This window comes from Papaver somniferum, chromosome 11, assembly GCF_003573695.1.
Source record: "Papaver somniferum cultivar HN1 chromosome 11, ASM357369v1, whole genome shotgun sequence".
NCBI lineage: Eukaryota > Viridiplantae > Streptophyta > Magnoliopsida > Ranunculales > Papaveraceae > Papaver > Papaver somniferum.
In genome coordinates this window covers 135629515-135657177 of record NC_039368.1, presented here as the reverse complement: position 1 = coordinate 135657177, position 27663 = coordinate 135629515, and the positions used below count along the sequence as shown (strand labels likewise).

Genomic DNA, 27663 nt, shown 5'->3' with positions numbered 1-27663 from the left:
TGATTCATGGTTTAAATGTCTTCTTCTATGATTAATATGATGGACCAACACACCGTGGTTTAGTGGTTGTACGAAGGAGTTGGAGTCCACTAAATTTAGAATGATTTTTTAGGGATCATGGCTTTTTTGAGGGGACCATGATTTTATTAGGCCACCTTCCCTATAGTGATAAGGGGTGTCCTAAAACGTTGAAATGACTAACCTATCCTTAACTTAATTTAATTTAAAACCAACCTAATAACCACCTATATATATATATAACCACCACCTCCTCCCACCACCACCGCTCACCACCGCCGATTACCACCACCACCACCTCCGATTATCACCACCACCAACCACCGATTACCACCACCACCTCCTCTTACCACCACCACCACCGCCTATTTAAGAAATGTAACAACATCAATGCAATCACAATTAAGTTCTGTTACATGATAATTTTATCGAGTATAAAAGACGCCAGCCGCAGCCTGATTCTGCCATGGGACCACTCCGGAGGTATTTTCCAACAAACCCTTCACTTTAATTTGATTTTGATTGCTTCAATCGAATAGAAATCATCAAAATAGGGTTTTAGTAGGAGTTACAGAGCCATGTTCGGTGGCCGATTTTCCAAAAAACCCTAGTTTACTAACCTAACTTCTTGAAAATGAAGAACACGAAGAACAGTTCGGTTTTATTGGATTTAAAACTAAGTCACTGAACTCTCTGTTCGGTTGTTTCGCAAAAAAATTTAAAACTACAAAGTAACCGAACTCCACCCTTTGAACCGAAAAAAACAAATCCAGCTAACCGAACTGTGTTGTTGTGGCCACTATCTTGAGTTCCAAAATAATCGAACTTAGCCAATAGAGTTTGGTTTTTTCGCAAAAAATATTAAAACTACAAAGTAACCGAACTTAGCCAATAGAGTTCGGTTGGTTCGCAAAAAATACTTTTAACCGAACTCCTTGTATTAGAACAATAGAAGTCCATAAGTTCGATTCCTTCGCAAAATAAGGATATCACCGAACTTTAGTTTACGAAAATAATGAGAAGTCCACAAGTTCGGTTTGTTCGCAAAAATGTTAAGTTTTCTTTGTAACCGAACTCTACCTTTGAAACTTCGTAACCGAACTCTACCTAATTCGCCAAGAAATAAATGTATTATTAACCGAACGTTTGCCTAATTGCATATATGCATATATAAGCCCAGTTCGGTTGATTCGCAAAATATGTTGAAGTTTGCGAACCAACCGAACTTCTAACACTAGGTTACTTTTAACCTGCAGTTCGGTTGGGAACTTGGTTGCGTTGAAGTTTGCGAACTAACCGAACACACAAGATGTACACAAATAAACTGTTAAGTTCAAAGTTCGGTTACCTACCATTTTATCCTAGGTAACCGAACATTACACTGTACGACCAAAACCTCCATTAACGAGCGAGTTCGGTAACCTGCGTGTTTGGAATTAACCGAACTACACTTTCAGGTGTGTTCGGTTACATGTTCTTGACATATGGTAACCGAAACTGACCCAAATCTACATAAAAAATCTCATTTTTTTTGAAAGTTTGGAGCAATTCAACCAACATTATCTAAGTTTGGAGCACACCTGGGTACCCAAATACCCTTCCCCCAGTTGTGGTTGGTAAAATCCATCGTTTTTCATGTTTTCCTTCTTCATCTTCTCTAACTTTACTCTCTCAATAATTCTACTTCTTTAAAAAAACCATCTGATTTTTTAATCTCACTAATTATCTTTAACTTAATCATCTCACTAATCATTACACTAACTATTATTAACACTAACTAATCGTCACCCAAAATTAATCCGGAGGGTAATTTAGGTATTAATATAAATATCCAGATAAGGGGTGACCTAGATTTACTTCTAATGTTTTTACGCAAAATAAAACCATGGTTACCCAAAAAAACCATGGTCCCCAAAAAATCGTTCTAAATTTAAGGAAATGGGCTTTTATGTACGTGTATAAAAAGGGCCCAACAACCATTGACTATCTGAATGAAATGGGCTTTTTATGTACGTATATAAAAAGCTTGATGGATCCTTTTTATACACGTACATAAAAGGGCCCATCAGCCATTTACGGTCCGAATTGATTCCGCGAATTATTAGTCGGGGCGAATAACTCGTGTATAATCCGGGAACCCCATATAATGCACGTCTTAGAGTCGGAATTTCAGTTGTTCGACTATCATTCGGACTCGATCAGTTCGTTAAAATTCGCGAATTATTCGCGAATAATCGGGCGAATTACTAGCTAGGGATAGCAATATAGTCAAATTATTTTCCTCTGGCACCAACTTTTCACCAGATATAATAAGTTGATCGTGGGTGGAATCGGGTGATGTGTCCCTCTTCTCACACAAAAACAAAGCCCACACCATAAAAACCCTTGTTAATCTACAGTTGGGGGAAGGTGGGTGAGAAATTTATGAGGATCTGAATTATCCATGGGACTGACCCTCAGTGACTCAGTCATTTCTGATTTTTCACACCAAGCAGTTCTATGGAGATTAGGGTATCCACGTGTGAGTGAGTGCTTGTATGCTTTCACGGTGCAACAAAAGGGTGTGCACCGAAGCGCGTACCCACCTTTTTTGACTATCAATTTATTGTCGGCTAAGCAGTTGGTTTTAGGCTAGAACCATTTCTTGTTTACAGAAGAACATTAACCAATCAATGGATAAGCAGAAGAAGAAGTAAAACAGCTTTATACTAGGGGGACGAAGAAGAAGATTTGTAGTACAGCAGCTAATTCTCCTTATCAGAATCTTCCTCATGAGGTAATAGCTGATAACATACTGACAATCCAACCAGTGAAGAATCTTGCAAAAGAATGTGATTTAGTTTGTAAGTTGTGGCATAAATCAATAATACATTCTCATTTTATACCCTTACATTACTTCAATCTTATTGTCGTAACTACGGGTATCCAAATAATCTCATATTTGGTATTCTTAATACACCTGTTAGACTTGGAAATCTGCGGCAATGCACTTTAAGGTTATATACCCGATGATGATGTACTTGTTTGTTCTTTCGTAAGCTGACTGATTCATTGGTAAAAAAAATAAATTATGCGATGTAGTGTTACTTCCTTAGTTTCCGAACATGATCTCTTGCGAGAATACTTTTTTTTCGCGAACATCTTGCGATTTGTGTAGGATCACAATATCGCACAAGACATTTGTTAGTGTGCGAGATGCAATCATTTCCTTAGCATGCGAGAACGTAGCACACGTGCGAGAGAAGTTAACACAGGTATAAGGCAGAAGTTAGCACAAGAATAGAGATGGCAAACAAGCCGAAACCCGCGGGTTAACCCGTGCCCGGCCCGTGAAAACCCGAACTCGGCTTGGCTGGTTTTAAAACAAGCCGGGTTCGGGTTGGAGAAATCTCGGCTTGTGTAAATACGGGTAAACCCGTCCCGGCCCGTAAACCCGCGGGTTTAACCCGTTAACTTGTCTGCCCCATATCCATATTCCATATCTCCCAAAAACTGATCGAGACTCGAGAGTAATTCATTCTTATTCTCTCTTCTTCTTTCTCCTCCTTTTTCTTCTGGTCTCAAGTTCTTCTGTTGCTCCTTGAGATGAGATTCATGCATGATAATTATGAAGACATTAGTGAACCAGATGAATCAAGGATGGCGTTGATTGGGTTTGGGTTGATTGAAGATAATAAATCAGAAAAATCGAGGTTAGGGTTTTCTCTGTGGGTCGACGATTATAATTTATAAGGTTGACATCAAGATAATAATATTAGATCAAGTAAGGGTTGATAACGATGTCGTGGATGTGAGTAGTCGATCCATATTCCATACTCAAAGAAGAAGGTAATTCAGAACTCAGGTATTAGAATTAGGGTTTGTGGGTTTTGTTTTGAAATTTATGAGAGATTGGAGATGAGATCAGGTAATTAGTGATGGAATTTAATCAAATGTGGGGTAGAGATGCTGTATGAAGTTTAAATTCGATTTTACAACAAATTAGTTTTCCGTTCTGTTCTTCCCCAAAAGAGGATTTAGGGTTTTCCGTAGAAATTGAACTGTCTACGATAATTAAAGATGGGTGTTGAGCCAATCGAACGGATGAAGTTGAAATTATTGCTGCAGTTAAGTTTCTGGTGATGATGGAAGTAGTGAAGGAGATCAATAATTGGAATTTCAGGGGAGTGATTATGAATCTGTTGGAATCGAGGGTTTGAATAAGAAATTGGGTTTGCAAAGAGGACGATGTAAATTGGTGTAGTTGTGGTGTTGTTAATGTTTGAGAAGAAGATGGTGGTGCAGTTTTGGATCTGTGGGGTTTTCTGCTTTAGGAAGACAGGAAAGACGTATACAGGGTTTTATTCAGATCTAAAATTGGGCGAAGATTGATGCGAATTTATATGGGGTTTGAGCATAATCAAGAAGAGAAATGAAGAACAGAGAAGAGAGTTGTTGTCGCTGCTCAACAGATGAAGATTAAGGAATTGAAGTTAGGGTTTCAGTGAAGAACAATTTCAGGAATTATTTGAAATTTGAACGAGTTGGTGGTACTGGACTAGAGCAGGTGTTACATGGTTGCAGCTGGAGTAGTGGTGTGTTGTGACCATGAGGAAAGAATTTGAGAGTATGTAGCTGAAACGGGCGGGCTAACCCGTGAACCCGCGGGTTAAACCCGTTACGGGTACGGGTTGAAGAAATGACAACCCGTGAAGAATTTCAACCCGCGGGTTTCAACCCGTACTAACCCGAACCCGTGAAACCCGCAACGGGTAAGCCCCGGCCCGCCCGTTTGCCAGCTCGACACAAGAATAAGACAAGATGAGATGTACGCCACTACATGTGAGTTGTCATCCACTATGTAAATACCTATATAAAGAGAAAAGCAGGAGAGAGAAAATAGAATTTGTATTATTATTATTATTATTATTATCTCCTTCTTCTTCCTTCATCAACCTAGAGCTCCAAATACTCATTAATGGAATCTTAATGTAATTCATATATAATTTTAATAATCATATTGAATCCTAACCCCGTGGATGTCAATCACATTGATTGAACCGCGTAAATCCTTGTGTCTCTCTTTATAATTTAGCACTTTAATCTTTATTTTAACTGTGAAATGGATTTAGATCTAGAAATTAGTAATGGGGTGTGTTGTAGAATTTCCTACAACTACATTTTTAGCGCTAGAAACAGGACCTGTTACTTGTTAGATCGAAGAAAATAAAGAGAAATTGGCAAAGGTTGGCGATGGATTTAATTGGAAATACAAATTCTGAGGGCAAAAGAGGGAGTTCCAGGGAAAAGTTCCATCAACAAACAACAAGTGATGTTCGAAGTTGGGTGAGATCGAACGAAAGATAAATACAAAGTAAAAGATGTGCTCGTGAAAATTAATGGGGAAGATCGTCAGCAAAGCAAAATCATCTAAAATAACACATGAGGATGAATCTTATCTCTATCTCTTTAATTTTATTCTTAAAGAGTTCAGATCTGAAGTTTTCAATCAAAATTCTTGAGAAGAAATTACGAAGATGAACAGCAGGAATAATATAAACAGAGTAGAAATTACGGAACGATCAGGCGAAGAAAAACGCATGATACTGCCACAAGCAAGCGAACGATGGGGACCTTTCTAACATGGACTAAAACAAGAAGAAAGAACAAGTTAACTCCATTGCTAAAATTTCGCAGATAAGAAGAGATAGATGATTGGATTTAAAGACTATGCGAAGGATAAACACGCAGACGATATGAAGGATGTAAAACTTTAGCAACGCAAAGAAATACAGCTGAGACATCGCATAAGGAGGGGAAACTTAAGGACGAAAAATGGACCATGCGAAGACAACATGTACCAAAACAGCCAAAAGCAAGGATAAGCTTCACGCGGAGAACCATCCGAAACAAAACAAGCCCATGCCAAACTCAAACTTTACTTATGGAGGAATAGCCAAAGTCGCACAGATGAAAGAAAGTAACAAAGCCGCACCGGTCAAAAATGAGAATATAGATGAAAGAAAAGAAAAAGCCGTGCAGGAAGAAGATAAATCCTATTGCCAAGGGAGATTAAAATCGAACCATCACCAAAAGGGCGATCAAAAACTTCTCGTGATTCATTGCAGGGGAAGGAAAGCAGCATTACAAACTCAAGAAATGATCAATAACCCACTAGAACTTACGGTGAATAATCAGGTATCTCCACAAGAAAGAAAGTAAACTCATCTACGAGCTCATGAGACGAAGAAAGGAGTATCAAAGTGATCAGGTATCTTCTTAAGATAGTTGGCATACTTGAGGAGAAAAGCCAGCAGGTGATAGATGCTTCTTCTAAAGCTTCGCAGACAGCCATCAAACGAGGGAGCAGTACGCGATAAAAATGCACAGATGATAATGACATCTTACCAGCAGAGTAAAAGTCGCAAAATAAACGCATAGATGATGATGATATGTTTAGATTCCATTTATAATAAAGGCAAAACAACCAACACGGTTGGAGAAGCATCTACTGAAACCTACAGACAGAATCGAGCATCATCCAATAAGGCCCATAATGATATACAAATTCCTTGCATGAAGAGGAGCTCGAGCTAACGGAAACCAACATTACCAGCAGTAGGAAAAGAGATGTTCGAAACATATTTATCCGAAGGAATCAAGCACCATCCATTGGCAATAGCTTACCAAAGCGAATAAAGGAGACAAAAGCAACCAGCACAAAGAAGAAAATGTGTTGGTAATAAACAGATTTTAGGACATGCGAACAAGTAGGACAAGAGGAAGAAAGAACGAAGACAAACATTATACAAAGGACGAAAATATACGAATAATCAATTCGAATCTCATCGCATCTAAAGAAACAGGAAGCTGGAACAGTTGGTTAAGGGAGTACTGAATAAACTTGAGGTCATGCTGTCGAATCCAAACACACGCATATTTTTTCGCACACTTTACATAAAGCTAGGGAGAAGATAATAATAAGTAGACGGCAGTATGGCCCTCTATTGCACCAGAAGTTAGTACAGATGGTCACAAGCGAAGATTACAAGATTGAGGTCGTGTGTTCGAATATGCACTGACGACCTATCGCACCCCGGAACTTGAGTTGTGGAGATTTGGAGTGAGAAAAACGATGATTCGCACCCCGGAACTTGAGTTGTGGAGATTTGGAGTGAGAAAAACGATGATGCCCATCCGGGAGAAGTACCTTAAATTTTCAGTCTAAGATAATAATCTTAGATTGAGAGACTAAGGTGAGAAAGTCTCTCCTAAGGAGTGCAGAAACTCGATCAGGGCGCCGAGGTATATGGTTGAGTCAAGAGTGTCGGGGGCGTCTACGGTGCAGTCTTTTAACCACAAAACCTCATCGATGGTGGGATAAGAGACTGCGAAATCAACTGGTTGTTGATACCGGATGGGAAGAGCCATAATCTTAACTCGATAGAGGTAAGCTTCCTTGAAGGGCAACCAGGGGGAAGATAAGGACCGCACCCTCCATTAGGGAGATGAATTGTGTCAAAAGACGACAATGTTATGGAGCTTCTACTCATGGGAGTACTTAGGCCTGTCGCATAGTCGCATAGATATATCCTGAAGAGGCAATAATACAAGAGATGATAAGGCAAGATCAATAGGTCATTGCATGAAAGTGTAAAGACGGCCTGCGATTTTGTCGCCCAGAGGCAAAAGTAAGACCTTTACTTAGAAAGGCCAATAAGACCTCCAGAGAAAAGTAAAATATGTTTATTTAACTAAATATTTGTTTTGTAGGATATCCGAAAAAGGAGTAGCAAAAATAAGTTCGCAATAAGAGCAAAGAAATCTTTAAGCAAAATAAGACCTCACAAATAGAACACAAGTTAATATTGTTTTGCAGGAATTGATAAAGAGCGGATAAGAATTGATTGCATAGTAAATGTGATTGAGGCAAACCCACAGAAATAAGGAATAGGAGAAACAATAAGTGCGCGAAGATGAACGCTTATACTAAAGACAAAGCCAAAAAAATGACGAATGGAAGCAACTTGAAGTGACATCAACATTGGAGCGACAAAATAAGCTAAGTAATACCAACATTATCTATACATTGCATCAACAATAGATAAGCATTCTCATCATATAAGCATCGCATACGCATTCATCATATAAGCATCGCATATGCATTCATGGCATAAGCATCACATACACATGTCATGGCATAACACTCACATATATATTATAATTGTACAAGTGTTTTCCAAAATTTTATGGAATACTATCAAGGATTCTCCCCTCATTGATAAAGAACAGAGGCAAAGGTGGATTCCCAAGAAAATATTTTTTGTTCTTTATCTTCTCGGTCAGAATCTTTGAAAACCAAGGAAGATAGATATGGAAAAAATAAAGGAAATCAAAGATATGGATAAGAAGCAGGCACTGTGATTTCTGTCACAAACAGAAATTCGCACAGATGGTTCAAGCCTGAGTGAAAAACCAATAGGTCACGGGCTCAAATTCGGGCACATACATATTTTTTATTTTCTTCTCATCTCCAAGAGCGAATACAGAATAAGAGAAAAATGTTATGAGTTTATTTCGTATAGAGGTGTTGAACAGTTGGTTAAGGCAGCAGAGTATGTTATCATGGTCGTATGTTTGGGAGAAAATAAGAATAAATTCGCAGACGTTCAATTATTTCATACAAGTGAGGAAGTACAGTTGGTCAAGCTTCGGCACAACGGGATGTTGTATTCAGGTTCGAGTCTCCATATTCGCACAAATTTTTGCAGATTAAATGGTTATACCGTAAAACATTTCCTTCGCACAGAAAAGAGTTGGTGATTATTTCGCAGAGATATTTCGCATAGGAGGAATAGTACAGTTGGTCAGTAGGATATACTGCAAGAGTCAGGTCAAGGGTTCAACTCTCACCCCTAGCATTTATTTTTGCATGATTTGTTCGCGTACTTTTTATTCCCAATCAAAGACGGATACTTCATACTTCTTATACTTCAAGGGTTGATACTTCTAGCTACTTCTCAAAGATTTATACATACTTCTCAAGGCTTCGGAACTTCACAACAGAATAGAGACAAGTACCTACTTTTCAAGACCAGTATTCTTTCGCTCGTTCCCTCGGCAACAAAGATCAAAGACTATTCCAACATCACGCATCTCGCACCAACGATTACAACAAAGTGGATTTTTCCTTAATGATCGCTCTTCAATCGATATTCAAGAAAAAAGAGGCAAAATGTAGGATCACAATATCGCACAAGACATTTGTTAGTGTGCGAGATGCAATCATTTCCTTAGCATGCGAGAAAGTAGCACACGTGCGAGAGAAGTTAGCACAGGTATAAGGCAGAAGTTAGCAATAAGACAAGATGAGTTGTATTCCACTACATGTGAGCTGTCATCCACTATGTAAATACCTATATAAAGAGAAAAGCAAGAGAGAGAAACTGATATCACAAGAGGCGACACATTCTGTAGTGAGAGAAAATAGAATTTGTATTATTATTATTATTATCTCCTTCTTCTTCCTTCATCAACCTAGAGCTCCAAATACTCATTAATGGAGTCTTAATTTAATCCATATGTAATTTTAATAATCATAGTGAACCCTAACCCCGTGGATGTAGATCACATTGATCTAACCACGTAAATCCTTGTGTCTCTCTTTATAATTTAGCACTTTAATCTTTATTTTGATTGTGAAATAGATTTAGATCTAGAAATTAGTAATGGGGTGTGTTGTAGGATTTCCTACAACTAAATTTGTGTACTGTAAAAGTAAAGAAAGTAGCGAAATTAGATTAACAATGAAGTTAAACAGGAAAATAAAGTTGCGAAGACAAGAAAAGTAAAACACCACAATAGGCATTTCAGGCTGGTAAAAGGACTAAGGTTGGTAGACAGAGAATTGATGATAATATTCATCGGGACCAAGCAATTGGATCCATCGGCATGAGTTCCCCTGATAAAGGGACCTTCAAGGAGTAAAGGGAATTTAATCCAAGCTTCATCACTTGAGAAGCAAAGATTGGAGTTAGCGTTTCAATGAAAGTCTACATCAGTCATAATGTTTTTATCTTTTGCAAGCATGTTGATCGATTATAGAAAATACTTTATAGAAGGTCATCGCGCTTGAGAAAATGTGTAGTATATTTATCAAAGAAGGAATTGACAGTATAGTCTTCGGGATTGTACGAGGTATCAGCTAACTCAGGAAGGATGGGACGCCATTTACCTGATTCGCAAGCAGAAAACTTGCAAAGCATGCGAATGGCATTACCACACGATTGAGAAATTCCTCGTTGTGGATCCATGCGAGAGAGAACTTCGTACAATAGAAGTTTGTTTGGATCGTATAGAGGAATGGGTAAGCTTGCTTGTAATTGTCCCAAGGTGACGATGACTCTGTTCGCTCTCCAATCCTCCTTTGTAATCCATTCATAATCAAAAGCGACGGTAGATGCAGAACCATCAGGAACTGAAAGTTTTAATCCTTTCTTCTTCAATACTTTTGTAAATTCTGCTAAGTGTTTTTTGGGTGCTTTTAGCGGCACTTGATTGAAACAGAATAACCATGGTATGGGAATATCAGAGAACTAAGAATCTCAAGAATAACCTCAAGAACAGCAGCAGCAGAAAAACAATTCAAGAACAGTATCAAGAACTATAGCAGTAGCGGGTGATTTAAGAAAAGAAAGTGAAAATCGTAAAATCTAGTTAATTCAAGCAAAATAAACATACCTTGATGATAAATCAATGACATGCGAAGCGTTTTAAGACTTGATCAAATATTTTACAGAAGCTTTGGAAGACATAAAGTTGCAGAGAAGAAGTAGAGTTGAAAAGACAAAACAAAAGCGTATTAATGAAGAATAATCTCTACGGATATATTTATTAGGGTATGTGAACCGGTTAAGGAAGTTACCATTCAAAAGAGGAAGGTTAATAAAGACGTGTCGGTCAAAAAGCGAAGAAGTAAACACGTGGAGACAGTAATCCGGAAATCGCGGAAACGTGGCAACGATTACAGGGAATACCATTTTTTAATGGGAAGCATATCAACAGCTAAGTTATCTTCCCATCCTTCCTTTGCTAGAATGGTGCGAGAAGAGGCAAAATGTGGATACAAAATATCACCTTGCCACGAGGAATGATTTTAAGAGCACTTAATAGCTCTGAGAGGAGTTCATAGTGAGTATAATATCATAATCCGAGTTGGCCACTGTTGAGGTAAGCGATGACATCATAGTGAGTATAATATCATAAGAGCACTTAAGCAGATTGCGAAGATGGATTGAATTGCGAAGAGGTTATAAATTGGCGAAGATAATGTTAACTGAGTACCAATTTCCTAGGGATAAGGACAAGGTTCAAGTGAAAAGTATGAACAATGTTAGCGAGGAGTAGTTTGAATTATCGGTCTCAATGCGATGATAGGAGACAACATCGCGTAAAGATAGCCGAAATTGTAGGCGAAGTAGTAGGCTTTGTTGGCTGCAAACCATTATGTAAATTAATTGTCTTCCATCACGTAAATGCCTATATAAGGCGAAAGAGGTCATTTTGAAAGGGGTTGAGTTATTTAATATTCTAAGTTCTTAGAGTACTTCTCGGTCGAACTTGCAACCGTTGTTATCTCAAGCTTGTTTGTCAAGTTTAGTTGATTAAAACTATATACTTGATTTCTAGTCTACTTATAGCTATGTATCGGATTAGGATAGAAGTGTGTAGTTGAGCTTTACACTTCACGGCATTCACTAATTGAAGAAGAAGATCTACTGAGGAGTTTGGGGGAACTTCATCAACAAAAGGCATATGGAGACTGAAACTTATCTATCACTTAGAAGTCTATTCTTTTTTTATCTTCTAAAGAGGCTAAGTCGTCTAGCTATATAAAATTTTACATTATACACATTTGATATTTTGATCCGAGTTTATCTCGCTTATCTATTTTTTGAAATATGTGTTGGAAGCTTTTAGCTCTAGGTAAGTTCATCGTATACTTGACGAGTTTAGTTGGAAATAATTTATTTGTTGGAAACTAAATATTAAGTCAAAGATGATCATGTGAAAATTACCTTGAACATCTTACATGATTTGTATGCGACAGTCATTTGATGTTAACTTGGGAAGTTTCGTATTGATCGATTAATCATTTTAAAATTGCTTAAAGCTAGTGGTATGTGTAAGATTATCATTGTTGTCTTCTAAGAATGTTTTAATGATTAAATGAGTGTTTAGAACGATTACCAATACCTAGATATATCACAGTATGTATACTTTGTATGTGCACTGTGGAAGTCTAGTTCAGGTCCGGAACTATTGTTTGCGAACCTTATTTGCGAACTGGATTACCTGTGAAAAGGTTTGGAACTGTTGTTCGCATACCCTGTTTGCGAACGGTTGGATAAAGACAAAGTACGGAACTGTTGTTCGCGTACTCAGTTTGCGAACACGGTGGTCAGGTTCTAAAATCGGTAAAGTGTGATTTTCATACTCATGAACTCACGTTCGTTTGCAAATTCAGTCTGCGAACTAAAGTCCCTGGAACTTAAATGATTAAGGTATGTGAACTAGTTTTACAAACCGGGGCATTATGTTCATGAATTGGTTCTTGTATAAGTACTTTGTACAATTACAAACCAAACCGATTTTTGTTTCAAATGGTTCATATACATATTTCTATGACATGATGAACATTTGAACAACTCTCTTAAATAAAAAGGTATACATGTTTGGGTAAGATGTATAGGGCTAAGTTAGGTTTGAGACTTAGTTAGGGCTCAACTGCATTCCAGTCTAAGGTTAACTTGTAGTAGGCTAGAGTCTATAGCGGCTTAATTCAGTGTGGTGTTCAAATCTTGACTAGGTCCCGGGGTTTTTCTGCATTTGCAGTTTCCTCGTTAACAAAAATTTTGGTGTCTTTGTTATTTCTTTTCTGCATTATATTTGTTTATATAATTGAAATATCACAGGTTGTGCGTAGTTCAATCAGTTGATAAATTCAACCTTGATTGTTGGATAGAACTTGATTGACACTCGAACATTGGTCTTTGGTACCATCCGAGTTATTCTCATATCAATCAGTCTCACGGATTTCTATCTAGTTGATTTATTGATTGTATTGGGAAAGAGATAAAACTCTTTGAAATCCTTCTTGATTGAGTCTCACTTTTAAGTTGGTGCTCTCGGAATTATATTGGAGTTTAGTCCATACAGATTGCCGAACAAAATGTTGGGTGTGGTTGTTGTACCCCCGCGTTTTCATAAGTAATATCTTGGAGGTAAGTTAGGGTTTATGTAAAGCTTATTCTCCTCTATTATCATCATCATAATAAAATTGTGAGTATATATTTAAGATGGCTTGAATAGTTTGTAGAGATCATTATTTGGGTATAATGTAGGTTTCCTGTAGTTATAGTTTTTGCCAGAGATTATCAGCAGAAGGGAGGGAAATGTTGCTCGTCCTTTCTTCAGGTCAGCAGTCGGGGGAACAAATGAAATTTTGTTCTTGTTGATGATGCCTTAACATACTCTTCCGAACAAGGAACCTTCTATTCTCTGCCATATAAAAAGCAAGATTATAGATTTACAAGGCCTTCCTGTACTAGGGCGGTAAAGTCATTGGATTATAACACCTATGTTTAACAGATTTGGAAACTCGTGTGCGTCAACGCTGGAAAGATTTTCAAGCCATTATCATGAAGTCGTCCTTTGTACCCAAAAAAAATCATGAAGTCGTCCTTGAGGTGATAGTTTCTTAGCTTTCTCTATTGCTTCTTATTCAAATTTTTTTGGCAACGTAGTTTCTTATCCGCGTTTTGGAAGAAAATGATGATTGTTTCGTAGAGGTAGAATTTGACATTTGTACTTTGTAGAGAATTAAGAGAATCTGATCTCTATTACCTATTACGATTTGGTGGAGCTTGTGGAAAGAGAGAAACGATAGACTTCATAATAACGTGAAAAGAAGCGTTAAGCAAATCATTATTTCTGTTAAGTGCTTGTTGTTTAATTGAGCTATACAAACTGACATCTTTCGGGGTTACAGTTTGTCAATTCTAATTTGTAATTGGGATGTTATGGTACACACTTTCTTGTAACTCTGCTTTCTGTTTTGTCACTGTTTTGGTGATTTAGGATATTTTTATAAAATTTACCCTTTTCAGTCAAAAAAAAAAAAAAGAAAAAAAAAAACTTTCTGGAGAACTTGGATGCTGAAATTGTGCAACATCTCGTGCCAGTTTTTCTGAGAAGAAGATTTCACTAAGAGATCTGCTGCTCGATTACAAGACTTCGGAACATGATTAAAATTGCTATAATTATGCTGTAAAATTCAAACGTTCCTGATGTATTACTTGGCTTTTATTCAACTTGGGGATGTAGCTCAAATGGTAGAGCGCTCGCTTTGCATGCGAGAGGTACAGGGTTCGATACCCTGCATCTCCATTTTTGCTGTTCTTTTTAGTTTTTTCTAAAAGATCATTACACCAAGTTTGCTCACACTAGTTCAACACCAACAAAGATTATCAACTCAACTACACCAGTAAAGATTATCATTGCATGAAGCACACTAAGATTATCTCCATTGTGTTTCTTTGATGGTAACAATAGGCAACTGGATTCTGCCTAAATAGTAGACACAGGTCAAAGTGACGGGCATTAGATACGTGTAGAGAGTACAGGCCAATGACTGATAATGGAAGGGGTCTTACGAACACTCTCGATTTGAATTCCATCCGATGAACAACTTTCACTTAAAACAGGTTCAATGCAGACTAAATTACCACGACAGAATCTTTGGCCTGCCGGAATAGGCACACTAGTGAACATGTGACGATAATATCATATTAACTACAAGGTAACCAGTTTCAGGGTTAGTGGAAACCAGGAAAAAAAATCCCATGGAAATCCTGCAGGAAAATATCAACCCAGAAATTCCCCCTCCACTGGGATCCCAGGCAATAACAGCAACACGGAGAATAATTACAAAGTTGATGTCAGAACAAACTTGCTAAATCGGGTTCTGTCCTTGTGTGTCTTGTAACTTTTTTTGGCTTTTCTCTAGATCATGTCTTAATCCTCTCCGGGGCTAGAAGGAGAGCATGTTGTGTCATTAGTCTCATCTAGTTCGGTGAATTAACATCACCTTTGTACAGTAGCTTTACATCTTTGGTTGTTTTTTTCCTCTTCTTATATCTATAATTAGACTTACTGCTTTCTTAATCTGTTAGCATCTATAGAGTATCAGTATTTAGTATATTATACATGGCTGGTTCTTCTTTTCTAGGATTTTTGAATGCTCATGTGAAACAACATGATGTTGAAATCATCGCTGGTTATGTATTGTCTTGGTCCGGTTTTACAAATCCCGACTCATCTACTTGTATTTGGTTAGAGATGCAATTCTCATGTTATAAGTTCTTGATTGCAGAAAAGGCTATACCGTCATTCTCAATCTCTAAGAGGACGAATTTCTTATCCTGGATAAGCCATCGTGACATTTCTACTAGTCTTGATATTAGTAGAAAGGCTCAGGACCATATATTGATAGTTCTATCACGAGTGAGGACGCTCAACTTCCACAATTTACTTGTGGCGACATACATATTGCCAACCATAGAAGACAGCTCATTGGGCACGGATGGAGAACGACGAATTCCTATGATTATGAAGGATTATAAATACAATTTTTTCTTTTTAGGTAGTTTTAATTATGTCATATTTTTTGGACAGTTGTACTCTTTCCTTGGTCTGGGTTTTATCATAGTGGATTTTCTTTTTCAAGGTTTTAATGAGTCAACATTTGTAAGTCCATTTTTTTTTTCCGAGGTCTTCACATCTACCTTTTATGTTTTTCATTTGAAGTTGGTGATTTTGGGAGCTTATTTGAGACCATCCCTATCTAGGGCAAACTCTAATGAGCTTCTAATCATCTAGCTGCTTTTTTTAATATAAGTCGACCAAATCTCAAAAAAAAAAAAAAATCGGGTTCTGGTACCAAAAACCTCTTCCAGTCACATCCCTCTCCACTGTTACATCCCCAAACGGAGAAAATCCCATTGGAGAATCTGCTAAAGAGATGTTTAATTGCAAGGTTTATACAGATCTAGTTTTCCACCGACGCAAAGAATTAAGCACATTACCTGCCCTGCAACTTTTGAACACTGCAGCAACTCATTCAGGAACAAAATGTGATGCTAGCTAGTTTTAGTAATGTGCTTCACAGATTTCCCATTCTACACAGTTTAACATCAAAATCCAAACCAGCATTCTTCAAAACAAAAATCACTACCAATTTGTTGTACAAAAACAGAACAATATGCAAAAATAGCTTTATTAATAATAAGTTACCCCAGGAAGCAGCAACAACCAAATATAATCTAACAGAACTCGACACTGAAATACCTAAACTACTGTTCTTGCTACTCAGCATTCACAAGAATTTCATGGATTATTATTATTATTTTTTCTTCTCCCAAGTTTAATGACCACAATAACCTGCACACTATGGTATGATAATAAATAATATTTACAGGACTCTACTCTGACATTCCTAGTACTAGTATGACTGACAAAAAAAAAAGGACCCAACCAAATTTGCTGCTGCTGCTTGCATACCCCTTATTAGTTTGCAAAAGGGTATTATTAATGGAGAATCAATTTTGCAAAATTCTAACTCAATATCCCACCACCTAATGCACGATAAAGAGAATCAAACCTCTGACTTCTTATCATCATCATCAATAACTGACACTATTGAGAAGATCATCATTCTTCTCTGACAACAACTAGAAAAGGGAGAAGAGATAAAGACCTTAGTATATAGTATATGGCCTTACATCCTGTTGTAAGGTGGTGCCACATATGATGATGTCCCTGCCTAACTACTGGGGCTGATGCTTTTACCAAACAATGCCATTGCCATTAGAGCGCCACCATGAACCCTACCTTCAGGGAGAGTCATTGAGCCCATTGGGAACTGAACCTGTGGAGGAGAGTACAAAGAACTCGAAGGATCTCCAAATCCTATTGGGTTGAAACTTTCATGGCCGCCAGCCACCCGCATCTTCAGAACATCAACATTCATGTCTTCAACAGTCATTTTACCGGAACCGCTAGGTTTAGGATCAAAGAAAGTTGGTAGAAGGGTCCCACCACCGTGAACACACTTGTCTTGCACTAAGGCACTGTGAGCAGAACAGAGACCAGGCTTTCCCCTAGCAAACCTGTCACACTGAGAAGCATCTGGAATGGCAAACTCTGTCCCAGGCTGTCCCCACAAGCATCTTTTCCCTCCACCATGTGCCTTGCAGAAGTCAGTGCTGCCTTGAGCACTCTTATCACATCCTTGAAACTTGCATCTCTTGCCTCCACCATGGCGGACACAGAAATCTGTCCTACCTCTTGCACTCTTAGTGCAATCTGGTATAGCACATCTCTTTCCACCTCCGTGAGCCACACAGAAAAGAGTACCTCCATGAACACTCTTGGGACATACCCCGCCTCCTTCGAAAGTACACCTTTTTCCTCCACCATGAGCTTTACAAAAAGGCGTGCTTCCTTCAGCTCCCTTTGTGCACCCGAAAACCGAGCACCGCTTGCCCCCACCATGGGCCTTGCAGAACATTGTGCTTCCTTGTGCCCCTTTGGTGCATTCAGGAAAGTGGCAGCGCCGACCACCTCCATGGGAGATGCAAAGACCAGATAACCCTTCTGCACTCTTGGGACAATCTTCAATCTGACATCTTTTGCCACCTCCATGACGAATGCACAAACCAGATCTCCCTCTAGCAGCTCGGGAACAACCTCCGTGAGTGCATCTTCTGCCACCACCATGGGCAATACACAAATCTGTGCGTCCTTCAGCACTCTTTGTACACCCTAAAAATTGGCACCGCCGACCACCACCATGGGCTTTGCAGTAAACTGTTCGACCCTCAGCTCCTTTGTGGCACCCTGCTTTTTGACACCTCCGGCCACCTCCATGGGCAATACAGAGGCCAGAAGCCCCTCTTGCTCCTTTCTGGCATCCTTGAAATTTACACACTTTGGAGCTAGCGCTGCGATGCTGACTTAGCCCTGAAGAACAGGAAACTGAGCTATTCGCTGCGGTTACCATGGTTGATGAGTAGTCTGGAGCTACAGTTCCCAGATCAACATTGCCAAGAGTAGTACTTCCAAAAATAGCATTTTCCTTATGCACTGTACCAGATGAAAGCAAACAATTACCATGATCCCGATGAGATGATGGTGAGTCAATGTCTCCAACAGGAACCCCATTAACCATAAGTGGCATATCTAAATTAGTCTTATCAACACCTGGGCTCAAAATGACACTGGTAATATTAGATTCACCTGGTTCTGAAAAGAGGGATAAGTTGAGGTCAAACATCGGTTTCTTACCCCCTGGTGCCTTTCTAGTTTCACTGGTGGAGTTTGTTTGACGGTGGCTCTTTTTGTTACCACTATGAAGACTAATTTCCAAATCGATACCCACTGAGGACTCTTCAGTTTCTTTTGCTGCTGATGAAGCAGTGCAAACAGTCTCACCACTTCCCTTACTATCAGTCGGACTAGATGGGCGCCCAAGCCCAAGAACCAAAGAACATTCACCTCCACCCCCAGGGCCCTTATATCCATCAATCATACTCCACTGGTTCTTCACTTCTTTAGAGTTGGAAAAGAAAGAAGTAGAAGCACCAGGTGAAACCAGACACAAAATAGTGCTTGTACAATCACCGACTCCAGCTCTTCCAACTTGATTGACATTGCTCAGATGCTCAAATACATTTGAAGACGGATCACTGATACATCCGAAATGTTGAAACCCAGTTCCCATAGAAATACTATCGTATACACACTAACTCTTAAAGTAGCTAAATGAAAATCCAACTTGACTTTCGCGCCTAAAATAAAAGAAAAAAGAAAGCAAAATACAAAAACTACACTAGTGGTCTTCTGCAGATTAGAAACACCCCCCACTAACAAATCCTGATGTATCACGACGGTCCATCTTCCACAAAGTTACAAACTCAAACAAATCAGAAGGAAACGACAGTCATACAGAAACTTTCACTTTTTGCAATAACATCCTCGTAATTGAACTTCCTGTTCCAAACCAAACAAACGTCCATTAGAGACGAACCAAATAGGTTTTGAGTAAGAGCAAAGATACAGTAGACATAAGAAAAGGAAGATATCAAAAAACAATATCAACTTTATGCAGTATATTAGCATGGGAGAAGCAAGGATGGTGACAACTAGTACATATACGACCCCTGAGATCAACTATTCGCTCAATCTTAGCAAATGGTTAGAAACACACACAAACATGCTCATGTCATTCATAAACAAAACCACAAAACGCCTGAAACAATTTCATATATCTATAATATACATATCTGGTCAAAGTAGAGTACTGAATTAACACATAAATGAAGAACCAAATCTATCTTCTTTCTTTCTAACCCATATTGCAAGACAAGATTAGACAATTAAAAAGTTTAAAGATTAGGAATTCACCTCAGAAATCCCAAGTCCACTGAAATTTCGAAGTAGTAGTCCGGACAAAGAGTGAATCGATCTGCTTCAGAAACAAAATGTGTAAGAAAATGGAATAAAAGCAGACTGACAACAACAACAACAAACAAAATAAATGCTCAATTCGGCTAATGAAGGCACAACCAAAACTATCAATAAATTCCATCTATTGATAGAATCAAATAACAGCACAAATCACTGGAAGTCCAAATCAAGGACCACAAATTTCTTCCATATTCACTAATATATGTCTAGGTTCATGCAGAACCCCCAAAAATGGCAAAAAAAATCACAAAACCCCAAACCCCGGCAATATTCACAAAATAGAAAAAAAAAATATTATTTCTCCCCCGACAACAATAGCATCAATTGAAATTAAAAAATGAATCAACTTTCTCTTAATAATAAAATTACCCCTAAATTCAAACAAACAAAAAGCTTCAATCTTTCATCATACTTCATAATAATTTTGAATCTAAACAAGATTACAGAGATGGGTTTCAGCTCAATCAAACAAAAACAAAAAACACCAATCTAAGATACAATAATTCAACAGAACAGTAATTGAGAAACAGAATTGAAAATTCACAATTCAATCATCAATCTCTTCTACAAAAACTAATCTCATCAATCCAATGAAAACTAAAACAACATAACAGACCACAAATCAATTCAATTCAATCACTAAAAAAAAAATCAGATCTTTAAACAGAGAAACGGGTTGAACTTTTTACCTGTATTGAGAACAGAGACTGTAATCAGAGAATTGGGGAGTAATGAATTAGGGTTTTTCCCGCAGGAAAACACAGTATAGAAGACAAGAGGAGATTATAGAAAGAGAGAAGATATTAAAAAGTGGTGCACGTTAAGAGAGAGAGACCATTTGACGGCTGTTTGGTGGTGGTGGTGAAGAGTGGAAGAAGAAAGGAAAAAAAAGGACTTCTTTTTTCCTTTTTTTTTTTTCGTGGCGCAATCGATTCGCTACAACGCCACGACACAATACGTCATGCAATTATATGCTTGGATTGGATTTTGATTTGTGCCAAGAGGCATCTCATTATTGTGAGACTTCGCATGTTGCATATCAACCACTCTATGTTGCATTCAAAGAAAACAAAAAGAAGAAGAAAAAGGGTGGCCAAATTGGATTTGGCAATGTTGGATACTCAAGTTGTCAGTCATTTTTGAATTACTTTGTCGGTGTCACTTTGATACAGTGGTAAAGTGATTGGTATTCACACTAATGTTCTGAGTTTGAAATTCATCAGCGTCAAAAATCATATATATATATATATATATTTTTGTTCATGTTCAACGATGATGCGATACTTGTGAAGACAACATGATCCTGAATCTAAATGATGTTCATGGGTGAAGAATGGCTTAAGAGAAAATTAGGCGCAGACCCAAAACAAAGAACGATTTTTTAGGGACCATGATTTTTTGGGGGGACCATGATTTTATTTTGGGTAAAGACATTAAAAGTAAATCTATGTCACTCCTTATCTAGATATTTATATTAATACCTAAATTACCCTCCTGATTAATTTTGGGTGATGATTAGTTAGTATTAATAATAGTTAATGTAATAATTACTGAGATGATTAAGTTAAAGATAATTAGTGAGATTAAAAAATCAGATGGTTTTTTTTTTTAAAGAAGTAGAATTATTGAGAGAGTAAAGTTAGAGAAGATGAAGAAGGAAAACATGAAAAACGATGGATTTTACCAACCACAACCGGAGGAAGGGTATTTGGGTACCCGGGTATGCTTCAAACTTAGATAATGTTGGTTGAATTGCTCCAAACTTTCAAGAAAAATGAAATTTTTTATGTAGATTTGGGCCAGTTTGGTTACCATATGTCAAGAACATGTAAACGAACACACCTGAAAGTGTAGTTCGGTTACGTTTTCCAAACACGCATGTTACCAAACTCGCTCGTTAATGGAGGTTTTGGTCGTACAGTGTAATGTTCGGTTACCTAGGATAAAATGGTAGGTAACCGAACTTTGAACTTAACAATTTATTTGGGTATATCTTGTGTGTTCGGTTAGTTCGCAAACTTCAACGCAACCAAGTTTCCAACCGAACTGCAGGTTAAAAGTAACCTAGTGTTAGAAGTTCGGTTGGTTCGCAAACTTCAACATATTTTGCGAATCAACCGAACTGGGCTTATATATGCATATATGCAATTAGGCAAACGTTCGGTTATTACGAAATCTATTTCTTAGCGAATTAGGTAGAGTTCGGTTACGAAGTTTCAAAGGTAGAGTTCGGTTACAAAGAAAACTTAATATTTTTGCGAACGAACCGAACTTGTGGACTTCTCATTATTTTCGTAAACTAAAGTTCGGTGATATCCTTATTTTGCGAAGGAACCGAACTTATGGACTTGTGGTGTTCTAATACAAGGAGTTCGGTTAAACGTATTTTTTTGCGAATCAACCGAACTCTGAGTTCGGTTAACAAAAAATTAATTCGTGATAACCGAACTTTTCTCTGAAACAAAAAACTCTCCATTAAACCTCTCAGCAACTTCCATTTTCAACTCATTTTAATGATTACTTCTCATTTATTCAACGAAAAATGAATGACAAGTAATGGGTTTGTGAGAATATCTTTGTTAATGTTTTAAATTAAGCTATATATATAGTGGTGGTGGTGGTAATCGGAGGTGGTTGTGGTAATCGGTGGTTGGTGGTGGTGATAATCGGAGGTGGTGGTGGTGGTAACCGGCGGTGGTGGGCGGTGGTGGTGGTGGTAACCGGTGGTTGGTGGTGGTGATAATCGGAGGTGGTGGTGGTGGTAATCGGCAATGGTGGGAGGTGGTGGTGGGAGGAGGTGGTGGTTATATATATATATATATGTGTGTGTGGTTATTGGGTTAGTTTTAAATTAAATTAGGTTAAGGGTAGGTTAGTCATTTCAATGCTTTAGGACACCCATTATAACTATAGGGAAGGTGGCCTAATAAAACCATGGTCCCCTCAAAAAAACCATGGTCCCTAAAAAATCGTTCAAAAAAAATGATATTCTCATTGTCAGGCTCACAATTAATTTTAGGTACCGTGACACCCATAATTATTTCCGCGACACCCATAATTATATGAAATTATTAAAAATGTCTGCATGACGGATTATGCATCAGGGGTATAATTGGCAACGCAACTTGGATATAACATATCTAAAAATCCACGCCTTGGAATTTTACAAATTTTATATCGTTGGAAATCTTTTTAAGAGAGCTACGTAACGAGTACAAACAAGAATATCAATTTTTTGTTTTTCACGAAAAAATCGGAGGTGATCATCATTTTAGGCAAAATTTTCGAAAACTTGGTACATAACTATTATGCAGCCAGTAAAAAAGATGCATAACACATTCTGCAGACGCATAACGAATTATGCAACCATTTTTTCCACTGCATAACAAATTATGCATTTGGATAACAAAGTTATGCATCTATAACAAGTTATGTAACCATTGTTTTGGTTGACTTTAGTGCGTACATAAAAAAATTGATGCATGATGCAGTATGCATCCATATTTACGGATGCATATCAGGTTATGCATCTATTTTCTCGGTGCATAAAAGATTGTGCAACAATTTTCTCGATGCATAATGCATTATGCAGTCATATTTTCGGATGCATAACAGGTTATGCATCCATTTTCACGATTGCATAACATGTTATGTAGATATTATTGTAGGTGCATGACAAGTTATGCAGCCTTATTTTTGTTGGTTTCAATACTAGGAAAAAAGTAGTTGCATAATGTGTTATGCAACCGTTTTCTGGACTGCATAACAAGTTATGCAAAAAAAAAGTTGCAGAACGTGTTATGCAACCAATTTCGAAAAATGCATATAGATGCATAACCTGTTATGCATCACTATTCACACCTCTATTTTCTTTTAAATGCACGTCACACGCACACCAAACCTATTTAGACTTCCATCTCCTTTGCCTTGCCACTGCAGCATCCTTTTAGCTCCATTTTCTTTTAAATGCATAACCCATTAAAACCAACATCAACACCACCATTCTTAACTCACTTCACTGATCCATCAACCACTGTCAACAACAACTCCACTAACAACAAATCCCAACAAATAAATGAATTGAAGTTATACAACGTACACAACCAAATCCTCAACAAATAAAATGAATCGAAGTTAACGTACACGACCAAATCCCATCCAAACCCCTTCCCACTTTCCACACAGACATATAAACACAAATAATTAAATCGAAGTGCAACTCCATTGCAATAAGCCTCAATATATGAGTACTCAAAACACAACAAAGTCATGTCAGATTATTTGAATGGGGAGAACTGAATTATTTGTCTACCTCGTGGTAATTGCTAGGAATCAACATAACTCAGCTACATATGGATGACAGTCATATATGTTTTGATTTCTCCAACTCGAGCAAATATATCAATGTTTCAAATTGATACCAAATGCACTGGTTGAAACATGACATCCCACGACATCTGTTCACCTCCGAAATAAAAAAGAAAATTAACATATGAAAGAAACTGGAAGTGAAGATCTTTTGATTGTTTAGAATCATTATACGATGTAACTAACACACCTCTTAAACTTATGGGAAGGGGCATCAATCACAAACCACTAGTTTCAAAATCAACCATGTCGTAAACTACACTGGCATTGGAATCACAACCACAGGGATAGCTATGAAGAACCAAAAATTAATGTCAGGATGAAAAATGAAATGGTACCCAGAGTGAATTTTTGTGTCTCCACTGCTTACTGAATAAAGTGTAGGACAATTCTGATGGAAATTGGTACACCCTTTGATAGTTATAAGCATTTAGTTAACTTTGGAATTACCGAATTTATTTATAAAAGAACAATATCTTTTGGTTGAAACATTTTGTCGAACAACCAAAATGCAATGTTCTGTTTTTCGAATTTTCTCATAAGTGAAAATGAAAAGGTGAAGTTGTTTATGGACCTAGATAGATTTAACTTTTTAAGACTTCCACAGTGAGATTTTCTCTTTTCTTCCCATCTAGTCCTAAAATTGATGAAACCCATTTTAGGAAAAAATACAATAATGTTTTCACGAACATATTCACGAATTAGAGAATCCTAATAAATTACTGGGAAATTGGATGTAGAAGACTTCGATAAACACAGATCTAAAACTTGAAAACAAAAATATCGAAATCGAACTAAACGGAAAAGATAAAGAATGATCAGAATCAAGAGTCGCAGTCGATGAAAACTTACGAATCAGTCGCCCCGTTGAAGTTAATCCCGGATTTCTCTCTTCCTATTCCTTTATTTCTCTGTTTGTCTCTGTGAACCAGAGGGGATAATATCCACTAAAGGAAAAAATAAATCACCATAAAGAAAAGATGGGTTTGGTAATAATAAAAGTGAAATTTATGGGCGCGCCCGCATTTTTGCGACAGTGGGTTTCATGGTAGAAAAAATTGGAAAAGGGTCCGGTAGTAGTTCTCACATGGCTTAAAAGGTTATGGTTGCCTAAGGCTTGTTAACTACAGCATTTTAAGTTGATCTTTTAATATGGGACTAATCTCAACATGCCCATTAACGTATATTTTTTTTTGGGTCTAACACGTCGATATTAAATCGGGTGACGGTTGGAATGGAGGTGCGTTCAAATAACTCGTCACTGCTCTGATATTATATAAAATTCCATGGGTCTAACTAACCTCGAAGACCGGGGTTACAAGGTTAGGGTTATCCAAGGCTTTTTAACCGCAGGATCTTAAGTTGTCCATCCAATGCAGGACTAATCTCAAAAAATCTAAACACGTGTTTCGTGCTAACTAACCCAAGATTTTGCACACAAGTGGAAATTTTTCACGTGAACTTGAAGTCATTCTGACATCGAAAGAGTGAAGTCATTCCAACGTCGAACGAATAAATTATGAGCAAAACACTGCAACCAACTTGGATTTTATTTTTGCTAGTTGTTGGGCCTTTTATAGGGCTGCAGTGCAAGAAATGAGCTTGTTTTGGGCTTGTCTGGGACAAAATTTTCCCTAATTTTGGGTTTTTTGCGAGCTTTTGACATGGTTGGAACTTTAAATACTTGGTACTATCTAAGAGATACTTCTAATTATCGGAAACATACAAGTTTCGTACCAAAATAAATATGGAGGTGTTAGGATCAAGAAGATTAGAGTTTAGCCAAAAAAAAGGAGTTGGAGTCCAGCTTGTGGCTAGGCTCCCAACAAGCTTCTTGTCTGATGTAAATCCTTTAGATGAATTTTGTTAAGAGAAAATAATTTAAACAAAAAAAAAAAAAAACAGGGAAACCTTGGTATTGTTGTATCTCATTATTTTCTTATTTGATATACATTCTCCGTGGGTTTTAATAAACATATGAAAATTGAAACTTTTTTTTATTATGGTGAATTCAATGTTTTAGAAATTATTTAAGTTAATTTTATTTTGAGGTCATGACATGATTATAGCTTGTTTTTTTAATAATGAATGTTTATGATTAATTAATAGATTGTTTAAGCCAACTAAATTAGTTTATTGATTAATCGAATGCTAGAAGAGACTTAATAGATAAGTGTAACAGTCACATAATTCTTTACACAAGTTGAAACCGTGAAACCTTATAAAAGGACTCTGTAGAGCAATTGTGAGTAAAAGCAGCAATAGTAAGTGGACTCATTGCTAAGAGTCTAACTGCTAGGATCCACCTAAATTCATATAATATAAGGCATTTGATTAAATTACACTTACAGTGAGCTACTACTATGTGGTTTAAACGAACAGAATCTTGTAGTTGAGAACTTATGTGTATAGCAAGGAATTTTGGGAATAACATTGACTAGTTGTTATCCTATGGTGGTGATAATATGTGATTGAAAAAAAGATAATTAAATATACTAGTTTGAAGAGTGGTTGTAACGACGAATAACTCCTTAAACATCTTATTGTATTTTTTATTCAATTAATCAATAAATCTTGTCAGTACTTTGCTTTTTATTCATGTTTTGCTAATCCGAATAACATATTAACTACACATCTCTTCATAGGAACGATTCTCACCACCACTATATTACTTGTTGGTATCAATAGGAAATAAGTGAAGTAATTTGTTATGTAAACGATGTTAATCTTTTCGTGATTTAAAATTGTCCAGTGATATGAATTTTGTCCAGTGATTAGATATTTACCCCTTTGGGACAGAATTTAATTTGCGATCCAAATTATCTAATGATCCAATAATTTGCACCCTAGCCTAAAATCTTGAATCGGTACTCAGTATCTATTATTTAACCAAAAATTTGTTACATAACCACAATCCATTATTAAAATCAAAAATCTGCATTAAGACCCAATTTTACTCAATGACTCAAAATATACCTTGTTGACGAGAAAATCCCTCATTACCAAAGTTTACCTTGATAACGAATTTTTTAAAATCCGAATCCTGCTTCACAAACTCACCTACTTTGTTCTTTTGTATTTTTTTTGTTGCTTTCACAAAGTGAGTCTTCATATATTCTTAATACCCCCATGACATACTAATGATCTCTCATAATTCTAAATCCTACCATGCAACATTTATCGGTCATCGTTATTGAAAAAGCGGGGGGGTCTAACAATCACACCCAATATTTCGTTGGGAAATCTTTATGGACTAACTCCAATATATTTCCAAGAGAATCAACTTGACAGTCAAACTCAATCAAGGAAATATATCCAAGAGCTATATCATTGTTTCTTAATGTAATCAGAAAATCAAACAGATAGAATCCGTGAGCCTGATTATTATAAGAAACAACTTGACGGTACCAAAGACCAATGTTCAAGTGTCAATTAATTTCAATCAACAACCAAAGGTTGGATTTACCAATTGACTGAATTATGCACAACCTGTGATATTTCAATTATATAGAAAATATAATGCGAAAAAGAAATAACACAGACACCATAAGTTTTGTTAACGAGGAAACCGCAAATGCAAAAAAAATCCGGGACCTAGTCCAGATTTGAACACCATACTGTATTAAGCCGCTACAGACTTTAGCCTACTACAAGTTAACTTCTGACTGGAATGTAGTTGAGCCCTAACCAATCTCACACTGATTAAGGTAC

The 27663-nt window shown here is 37.2% G+C and overlaps 1 protein-coding gene, 1 long non-coding RNA gene and 1 other non-coding gene across 3 annotated transcripts; 1 reads left to right on the top strand and 2 right to left on the bottom strand.

The window, feature by feature from the left end:
* Nucleotides 1-14372: 14372 nt before the first annotated feature.
* TRNAA-UGC lies at nucleotides 14373-14445 on the top strand. The gene has a single exon. It is a non-coding gene; the product is annotated as a tRNA-Ala (tRNA).
* A 1874-nt stretch (nucleotides 14446-16319) lies between these two features.
* On the bottom strand, nucleotides 16320-20462 carry LOC113323670. The gene is made up of 3 exons (XM_026572008.1): nucleotides 20274-20462; nucleotides 19522-19582; nucleotides 16320-19107 (listed from the first exon to the last, which is right to left on the bottom strand). Exon 3 carries the CDS (start codon nucleotides 18836-18838, stop codon nucleotides 16880-16882), a length of 1959 nt encoding a protein of 652 aa, XP_026427793.1. The 5' UTR covers nucleotides 18839-19107; nucleotides 19522-19582; nucleotides 20274-20462; the 3' UTR covers nucleotides 16320-16879.
* A 3218-nt stretch (nucleotides 20463-23680) lies between these two features.
* On the bottom strand, nucleotides 23681-24994 carry LOC113323671. Its single transcript, XR_003347764.1, has 2 exons — nucleotides 24805-24994; nucleotides 23681-24041 (listed from the first exon to the last, which is right to left on the bottom strand). It is a non-coding gene; the product is annotated as an uncharacterized LOC113323671 (long non-coding RNA).
* Nucleotides 24995-27663: the final 2669 nt, after the last annotated feature.